Source organism: Montipora foliosa, chromosome 3 (genome assembly GCF_036669935.1).
Source record: "Montipora foliosa isolate CH-2021 chromosome 3, ASM3666993v2, whole genome shotgun sequence".
NCBI classification, from domain to species: Eukaryota; Metazoa; Cnidaria; class Anthozoa; order Scleractinia; family Acroporidae; genus Montipora; species Montipora foliosa.
In genome coordinates, this window is record NC_090871.1 from 23,312,296 (window position 1) to 23,322,603 (window position 10,308).

Sequence of the window (10,308 nt, forward strand, 5' to 3'; positions counted from 1 at the left end):
GTCGGTTAGAGCGGGCACGATTATTATTCACAGTAAGCACGGGTGTGGGACGGATGGATGCTTATCTGGTAGTCGTAAAGGTGTTGAAGTGAATATAAAATGAGTCTTCACCGCCCGTATGGTAATTAGGTCTTTCTTGTACAGGAAAAACTCTAGAAATTGGCGAACCAACAGCAATCAGCCCCGACGAGGATAAACCTGAAAGAGTCGAGTTATGCGACACAGGTGTCGTAGCTGTGGTTGTCGTTAAACTGTGCTGACGAACCCCGCCACGGCATCCTCTACGAGTAGATTTATGGCTGGAAATTCCAAGACCATTCAAGCGACGCCACAGGTCAAGTCCGATCCTTGTTTTTCTTGAACGAAAAGATTTCAAAAACACACTTGAGTAGCTCAAAGCCATGGGAAAGAAGCATATGAACCGTCTGCAATGGCAAATACTAACAGTAAACCCGTAAATTGGGAGAAAAACTTTGACTTTCCGAAGCGCTTGTAATGTGCATGCAGCCGCCAGGCGCTTCACTTCACATGGAGCTGTTCGGCTGTTGGGAAAAGCTTGGGGATTACATAAGGCACAGTATTTCCTGTTGAGGAAAGAAGTATATGCGGAGTTTGAATTGTGACAAGCTTGATCGCGTATCGTAAATTACATCATCGTTGTCAAACATAATTTGAATGAAGTTGCCCAAAGAAGCCCAAACAAATGGCTAAAACATTCTAACAATGGAAGGCCTTAACTGGTCACTCTGAAACAGCTTTTGCGGCTTTCGGCTTTAACGTTTAATTTAAGAAAGCCAAAACGAAATTAATTATGGTGGACTTATTTACACCAGCACGACCATCATCGTAAACATTGCCAGTTGCTTTCAGCTTAGCCAGCTTTGAGAGCACTACGACAATGCATCAGAATGGCGGGAAAGTTGATGGCACGGCCACAGACGTGTTCTAAAACACATACAGTGTTGACAATGTAACGTAGCGCGAACATTGTGACGCACCTTCTCGGTCTTTTACAATCCAATCAAATCTCCAGAAAGCATTAAAATTAACCAAAACGAAATTACAATCAATTGCACTATAAGGAACAACAAGAAAAAAACAGTGCAGGAATTATCTCAAATTTACAGCAAATTAATGTAATTTCTTTTAATCAAGAACAAAGAAAAAAAGGAAAGAAAGAATTCCGAGAAGCCCAAATTCGATGAGCCCTGACAAAGTGGCAAATTTTCCTCGAACAAAATTTAGCACCAGATGCAACGTTTAACTGAAAAGATTCCACCTACTGTAGGATGCGGTGCTTTATATGGTGCTTGTATTAAATTATGACTTAAAACTGTTGCAGGTGCTTGTCCAGTCTCAGTTATTTCGAAATATATAAATATCTTGCCCTCAAATTATTTCTATGTATGGCAGCAAAAGGCAGTAAGCTTGAGCATTAATTTAAAAAGCACTACCTTGTCAAAAATCACATTGTTTCGATCAGAACTGATCATCTCTGCCACTTCCATCCAGCGATCTTTAAAGGACGCCATCATAGTGTGGGTGCCAGAGCTCTTCAGGATCCTTACAGGGTCAGTTTTCTTGCCAGCCAGATTCACTATCCTTTGGAGGTTTCCAGTTTTCACTGTGGCTGTCTCCGTCACCATGACGACTTCATCCCAGAATGAAACAGCTTGCATGATAAATGAAACCATGTTTTTTATGTCACTAAGCTTCTCGTGGCAAACTTCTCGTTCGCTTCTCAGTTTACTTACCTTATGGGAAATCACTCTCAGGTCTCTCTCTATCTAAGAAAACAAACGAAAAAGTAACCTGTGCTTCATGACCTCGCAATAGTTTGTTCAGAAGGCCTTAACTGGCGAAAAATTCAATTTAAAAATGTTGCCGGCCAAGTCAGAGCTTTATTTGGCGACGAGTCAACTCGTACTTTAGGCATATCGCGGAGATTACTGGAAAAGTTGAAAATTTCCATAGTATGTAAATACTATGTTAATAACATGTAAATCATCAAGAAGATGCTGTAAATGAAAATTTACATGATTTTTAGCCATTTACATGTTATGAGAAATCCTGTAAAAAAACATGTAAATATTTCAGGTGAAACAAATATCATGTAAATTTCTCAAACCAGGGACATGAGACCATGAAAATCCACAAAGGGAACCTGTAAATATGACGTAAATCGAATAAACGAGCCTGTAATAATCATGTGAATCAGTCGAATAAAGGAATAAGGGGGCCTGCAAATATCAAGTAAATCGAACAAGAGAGACTAAATACCATGTAACAGACTTAACTGATTGGAGTGTAATGTGAAAAGCCAAGTTTCTACCCCATATGAACCATGTAAGCGTTGGCCCTACCAATGGAAATGGGTCCGCATAAGGACAGAGAAAAACTCTCACCAGGGTGGGAATTGAACGTTTGCAAAAACGTAATCCTTCCTTGACCTCGTACATGTTCATTCCCGTGACTTTAACATCTTCAGTTCCCACGGCCTGCTCCCGTCTGACCTTGTAGCTCAGTCGGTAGAGCAGCGGTGATCTAACCCGAAGGTCGTGGGTTCTCTGTCCATGTGTGGGCCCATTTCCATCAGTAGGGCTAACGCTCACATGATTCATATGGGGTAGAAACTTAGCACTTCACATGACACTCCAATCAGTTAAGTCTGTTTAAATATAAGTGCTACACGGCCAACGTTTGCAAAAACGTTATCCTTCCTAAAAACCATGTAAATGGAATAAGGGGGCCTGTAAATATCATGTAAATCGAATGACAGAGCCTGTCAATATCAATAATGTAAATCGAATAAGTAGGCCTGTAAGTATCATGTAAATCGAATAAAGGAGACTGTAAATATCATGTATATCGAATAAGGGAGACTGTAAATGTCACATCAAAAACAGCTGTTTTTATAATTTTTTGATTTTTACTTCCTTTATCCGAATGTAACACCGTCCATCAATTAATCAAGATTCTCACATTAAATCAAAATTTCATGTTTGATATGTTTCTGTCATAATAAATATAACCATAATTTCCGCTTGTGTGACAATGTGGCCATCAATATTCATTCTGTCAATAATAGTTTTACAGTAAACCTCTCCTTGCATTCACTGTCTTCACTCTGCTATTCTATATGAACGTGTACAGTTCATGTACTGTTCACTAAAGAATAGTATACTATAACAAAGTTAACTGCATGGTAAGACCTACTTTTCAAGTTACATCGAACTGTATGAGGCGCGCCACCCGCCAGTTCAGATGCGAAATACTACATAGCAAAAGCATAAAGTTCGTAATGTTATTAGTGGCAATGGTCTCTGTGTAGGTAAACTTCTGGGGGGGAAAACTGTGCTCTGAGAAGGAAAATGCTGGGTAAATATCTTTCCAAAGGCAGAATGATAATCCTTACTGCAAAGATGGTTCGAGTTACTTCTGCTGAAAGAGACAACTGCGTCTGCTTTCTTCATTGGAATCATTTAAAAGCTAGAAATAAGTTCTGTTCACGCCTGCTTCCCTCTCATTCGGCTAGGATAAGTCACTTTCCTGTCTTCCATTCCCATATTCTAAACACTGGTTACTTTTGCAAGAGCAAGGCTATAAAATAGAGACAATATGTTTTTATTTTAAGAAATATTGTAAAATAGCTTTGAAACTAAATATAAACTTGACTCCAATGGAACTTTACGTTATCCTTTCACGTGGCGTTTGATAGTGGTCTATCGTTTAAAATATGTTTTCGGCATTTTTCCTGTAGCTGGTACACCACATTTTTTTCTAGTTGGTGAATGGAGATTTTTTTAGCTGCTTCCTCCGTTACCTTGTTTAGGGGGTGTGGAGACATTCACCTGCATGTGTTTGGAAAATACTCATTTCACTTTTGCTTGCCTCACCCTAGCAAAAAGCCAGCTAAAATTTTGCGTTAACTGTAAAGACACTTCAAGGGGAATGTAATCATACATCCAGCAAGATTAGAAGCATTGTCTGCTTCATACTCTAAGATTTTATTCAATCTGTACAACTGATCCAACTGATTACCCAATAATAGACCCACAATGGACTCAAGATAACAGCCTGCGCAGATGAGTCTATCCGGTTCATCCTCAGCAATGACAACAGTCACAAAAACAACTATGGTATGTGTTACCACAAAACAAAATATACAGTAACTTAAATAACTCTCTAATTTTATTATTGTAGGTACTATATTATTCATCATTGCCACTATTACAGGTGGAAGTATTCTCAGAAGTTAATATCCAAACCCACGCTTAGCAAGAGAAAGACTCGAATAACATAATTTATTTGAATGTAAGATGTACTGTCACAGTTTACTTGATTTAAAAAAAAACGAAATTATGTTTTCTTTGTGCTTTTTTCCATCAAACATTGAACAAGAAGGGTGTGGCAAGTGAACAATTCTCTCATTCTAGATAATTTTGAAAAACTGGTTAGATAATTTCAGTTAGCTCTCTACCACCACTACAATGAAGGAAATCAAGCCCTGTACCATACAAGAGAGATGAGTATCTTTTAGGATTGAAGGGAGGGGTAGTGCTTATAGCACCCACCCATCTCCGAAAGCAAGGTTGAATGTTGATTGCTGTGCATGCTTTGACCAGATAGGCACAGACAGCAGGAAGAGTTTTAGGGTTCAGCACTGGAACAAGAATAAATGACATGTTTAAGAAACAACAGACATGACACTTGCATGTTTTGATACATGTCACCTAAAGATACTTGGAAAAACAAAGATGGCCTAGTTTTTACATAATCGGGGATGTAGTGGTGAGCTAAACATATTCTTAGTGATATAATATAATCTCGAACGTATGGACCAGTGTTGGCAGCATAAATCTCAAAGAAATGAGGTGAAAAATTGCTTTAAACTACCTAAAAATAACCAAGATAACTCTGCTTGTTTCTTCAAGTAGTTTAAACAAACCTTTCACCATATTCTTAGCGATCGTGCGCATTACCTCGATTGTTATTCAAGAGTTAATTACCGAGCCCAGCTTAACTGTTAGTTTTAATGATGGAGAAAAAATGGAGTACTTGGAGAAAAACCCTCGAAGGACAATCACGGGAGAGAAGCAACCAGGCGAATTTTGTTTCCTCGCTGATGTCATTTGAGCACAGAAATTACTGAACCAATGCGGTCCGAAGTCCTATGTCCTCGACCTGCAGTATCAGGCTTAACTCAGTGGTAAGAGGCAGCCTATTAACCGCTTCTAACACACGGTGCGCTTAAACTGCGGCTTAAGACTGTTTATTCTACCGATAAATAACATTTTCTTATTGACTGAGAATTTAATAACTCGGACTTCTGTTGCCAAAATTGCACGTAGGGAAATGGGATTGGGATTGGGATTGGGACGACCCTCCTTCAGGAACCTCTTAAAACATATGTTGTGTCAAAACCCCCAGCGTTTTTAGTGGAATTGCGCTTAAGCGAAACGTAATAAACGAAGAATGTTGTTAGTTTAAAATTCACAACTTCAAGATTTTTAACGTTGTGAGCGAAACACGAGCAAACATGGTTTGGCAGCCAAGATAATTCTTTCATGGAACGGGCATAAACAAATAAATATTGGATGCCTAAAATAAGCTTACCTCTTTTACGACTTTCTTATCGGAAACATTTGAATTACTGTTTAGTTTTTGTGTGGAGTCCATGTTGAGCCTGAGATCTTGATCGCAGAAACACCTTTTCCTTTACAGCCGAATCAACTCAACAGCTGACTCAAAAATCTCAAAAACTGGAATCGGTTTGTGTTCGAAGCGGAGCGTGGGCACTCAATTTGCCGCATGCGCAAGAGTGCTGTTGCACCATTACAAGATGGCGGATAACAAGAAAGAGTCCAAAGAGCCCGCACGCAAGTCTCGTGACGGTCCGGAATGTAATCCCTGTATACTTTCAGATCGAGCTCATGTAAACTTAATCGCACTGGTCAGAGTTGACAGGGTTTTAGAAAGCCTAACGTCTATAGCTCTTATTTGGGCGCCCCTGACCCTTACTCGGGCTGTAATTTAGTTCGTTGGGATAACGTCACTTCAATTTGCTCGTTCTTAAACTTAAGACGATTTCACCATATAAAAGCACGTCGAGGCAACTAACTAAAGGAACGTCAGATTTAACGCTCTCCATTTGTGACTGGAATTCCGTTGTAATTCGTGGTTACGGTAGTTAACTGAATTGAATCACCGTATCATGTTGTTAAATTAACTAAAACTCAACGCGAAAAGTAGAAACAGAAATGAAACCAATGGCAAACATGCCTATGAACTGTTTGTTCACTTCTGTATTACTGAAGAAGTAGTTGACTTAACGACCTTAAAAAAATGCAATGTCTTAAAGGAGTTGTAGCTTTCCCGTGTCGTGGGTTTTGGAGTTTTCATGCCACACGCTGAGTTAAACAACATTTTCTAATTCTAATAATTCTCGCAAAAGTACATTTAACTGAGACGACTCTGACAGCTCAGGCAGCATTAAAATCAACAATACGCACGCTCATTCGAAACAGTCGCCAAATATTAGAATGAATCCTTTAAATTGATCCACAGTTACCTTGTATGCGCTCTGCACTCGGGAAATACCGTAGGGGAATCAACTCTCAAAAACTCAAAAACAGCCGATCGATCTCCTTAGTAGTAAAACCTTTCCCCTAAACATGAAAGATGTGAGCTCACCTCAGAAATCTGAGAGTTCACCCATTTGAGATCACTTTCTGCTTGATCGACATCCCTTTCGTGGCGTTGCATTTCTCTGTAAGCTTCAGACGCCTTTTTTGAGCTGTCCTCAAGTAGAGCAAGAAGCAAGCCAACAATAGGTATCCAGAAAAAAGGCTTCATTTCCTCATATTCCCTTTCTGCATCTCGCTTCGCTCTCTCCGCCTCTTGGTACCTCCTTGAGGCCTCTTCTTTACTTCGTTGATATCGCTGCCTCTCGTCGTTCAACGAGGAATTCTTATTCTGCAATGTTGCTTTTTGTTTAAAAGCTGCGTCTCTTCAGCGAAAAGGTCGTTCATTTGCCGAGTGAGATTCTCTACCTTACGCTTATGATCTTCCTCTGCCGTGCTCAGCTGACCAATAAGTATAGCAGCTTTTTGTTTTAACATTTGCCCATCTTTATGCACGGACCGCAGAACGACCTCCGAGCGTTTAGCATCGCCGCTTTTAACAGCCTCTAGAGCTGTTTCCACGGCGTTAAAACACTTAAAACTCAATGAAATTAACGCCATGTTGCTTTAGCTAGTTCAAAGGGATACGTTAAAATCATGTAACGACATAGGGAACAAAAACTACAAAAGCCGCTATGGCTGCGAGTCTTCCGTTTTCGTATGTCGGCAGAGGTTAATGAGAGGCAAGTTCAACCTGATACGTCTTATCTGTCAACACGCAAAGAATGCAAGTTATTCATTTTCGCAGTTTCCAAGTAAAGACCCGCAGGTGACATATAAGATGTACTAACTGCGTGACACTTTTCAACCAAACGAGGTGACAAAATTACAGTAAAGGACGTTTTTTCCGTGCGTTGTCTTACGTTTAGAGACGCTTTTTAATTGCCACAGGAACTGAAATGTAGACATGCATAGATTCCTTTCTATCCGAATACGCAGATGAAAATTCCGACCTGCTTTCCAAGAAAATGAAAACGTGCTTTATTTACAAACAGCTGTAAATCACTCCGCAACCAAATATGGTAAGAAAACGCCACCATTGGTCAGATTTGTGTGGTAACAAGTCCCAACTATGCTGTTTCTTAGAACAGAACATTTAACTGGACGCATGAAAGTTAACGCGCTTTATCCCTCGGCACTCAATTACACCATTCCAAACTAAGCTCCTCTTGTGCTTAACTGAAGCCTTAAGAAACCAACAAAAATGGCTGGGACTGACATAGTCATCGATGGAGAGCAATTCAACCTTGTGTCCATACCAAACGCTGGAAGTAAACTGGTTCAGACCGCTAAAGGCCATCTTCTTGGCTCGCTGGATCTCCACAGCCTGGTAGAAGACTTGGGAAAACTCGGTAACTTTATTCGTGTCGCGTACAATGGTGTAGCAGGAAACACTGAGGTACAGATTAAAGTACAGCGGGTTGGCTACAAGATAACGAAACTGGCCGACAAATCAGCCGTCACCGTGCACAAATTTAAAGGTGCATCACAGAGCGTACTCAAAGAACTTAAGGGAACCTATGAATACTTGCTAGATGGACTAGAAGAGATGGCGCTTGAAACACTCTCGCAACTTACCAGCATCGCCAAAGATATGGCTGCGGCTGCAGATGAACTGCACAACGATTTTGAGAAGGCAACAAAGGATGTAATAGATGCTTTAGAAGACACACAGAGAGCGAAAGGTGATGAGGAAGAAAGAAAGAAAGCTCTGGAGGAAGAGAGAAAAAAATTTGAAATCAAGAGAGATCAAGCAGTGATGCAGCAAAAGAATGCAACTAAAGCGGAAGAACTAGCAAAGGCATTCTATGACGAGGCTCAGAAGAGAGAAAACAAGGCCTTCGACGCACAGGACAGCCTATTAAACACACTAACGGGTGCGTTAACAGGCATCGTAGGTGCTGTTCAATCGGTAGCAGCACGTGAGATCGACAAGGCAGTCGAAAAGATACAGAGCATTGGTGACAAGACGGGGTATAGAGAAGCCATGAAGATGGCAAACGAAGAAAAGAAGAAGCAAATAGAGGAAATGCAGAAGCAGCGAGATCTTCGCCTAGAGGCTAATCTACAATACCTAGAATTCGCAGAGAAAATGAAGAACTGCCAGGACGACGGCAAGTTGGCAGAAGCAGCCATTACAGCTTTGCACAGCTCCATCGGCGCACTCAAATCGCTTTCTGCTATCATGATGAAAGCAGCCATATTCTGGCAGCAGATGCAAGCGCACTGTGAATCTTTGGCGACAGGACAAATGCAGAAGCAAGTTGAGACAGCAATGAAGATGCCCGAAGAAAAGCGCATGAAAGTGTGGACTTCTAATGGCTTCAAGGGAAAGGCCCTGGAATACTATTCCAAGTGGGTTGCTCTGGATGACGTGTGTGGTGTGTACATGTTCCAAATCAAGGAGACCAGACAAGATCTGTACAACTACTTGGAGGACAACCCAACCATCGAAGATGCCCAAAAGAACGTTCGAGATCTGTCTGCCACCTTTGCAAAGGATTTAAAAGAAGCTCGAGAAAAGCTGGAGAAGGAAAAAAGGAAGGCTTTAGAGGCAAAAAAGGAACTTGAAAATTCTGACAACTAAAGCAAATCTAAAAGAACGTAAAACAACAGTAAGAACTGTGGAGTAGTTACCATGGTTTGACACACCTTATAATGCGGTCAGGTTTTATCAAGCCTTAACATAAGGCTCCGATGAGCTACCGTTTTCTAGAATTTAGTTATTTTCTACACAGCAAATTGCCATTCTTAAAGTGACAAATCTGCTCTAGTTTTCTCTCAAGTATGGTTACAGTATATTTGTATCCCACTGGACGAAAACACATATAGCAAATGCGGAGAAAAATAATGCATGGCAAATGCAGCTACCGGCGTTTGTGCACGTTTGCTTAATTTTTCTGAAAAGCAAAGATCGCATTTGCCACAGTTTTTCTACCCAAAGCAATGCTCGTAAAAGCCACATTTGTCTTAAATTTGCTGTTGTGAGTAAAAGTAGGGATAACATGGTATTTTTATTGATATTTGGATGGGTAGTAAACATGATGTTAAGACTAAAACTTTGCAAGTACTTTCCCTGAAGTTGTAAATTTGATCAAACTGTCATCATTGCACCTTTTTACAAGGTGAGTAAAAGCGAGCAAATATTAGTTTTTGTACCTGTTTTCTCGGAATGGCAAATGTGTTCAAACAAGAATTTTTGCAGCGATTTGCTCAGAATAACAAATGTGTCGTTTCCCAGGGTTTTGCTCAGGATAGCAAATGTGTTCAGGCATGTATTTTTGTAGAGATTTGCTCGGGATGAATGTGACCAAAATACATTTTTTTTCACACAATTGCTTTTTATACCAAATGCAGTCAAATAACCAGGTTGTTATGATTTTTTACGATAGGAAGTTTAACTATTTGCTCAGGTAGCATTGTGAGCAAAATAAAATTGTTTTTGTCTCACTGTACAATAATTACCACTTTTGCTTAGAGTAGCAAATGTGACCAATATAGCTTTTGGTCAAGATGACAGATGTGATCGAAAACATCAGTTTTGTTTTTAATAGCAAAATGGCTAAAATGTGATTTTAGACCAGAAGTGAATGCTTTTTTTTTTCCTCAAAGCAAATGTACATGT

At 40.1% G+C, this 10,308-nt stretch overlaps 1 protein-coding gene and 1 pseudogene across 1 annotated transcript; one reads left to right on the top strand and one right to left on the bottom strand.

Annotated features, from left to right (window-relative positions):
• Positions 1-513: 513 nt before the first annotated feature.
• Positions 514-7,244, bottom strand: LOC137994628 (tropomyosin-like; annotated as a pseudogene).
• A 578-nt stretch (positions 7,245-7,822) lies between these two features.
• On the top strand, positions 7,823-10,062 carry LOC137994629 (tropomyosin beta chain-like). The gene has a single exon (XM_068840233.1). It carries the CDS (start codon positions 7,888-7,890, stop codon positions 9,268-9,270), a length of 1,383 nt encoding a protein of 460 aa, XP_068696334.1. The 5' UTR covers positions 7,823-7,887; the 3' UTR covers positions 9,271-10,062.
• The last annotated feature ends 246 nt before the right edge of the window (positions 10,063-10,308 follow it).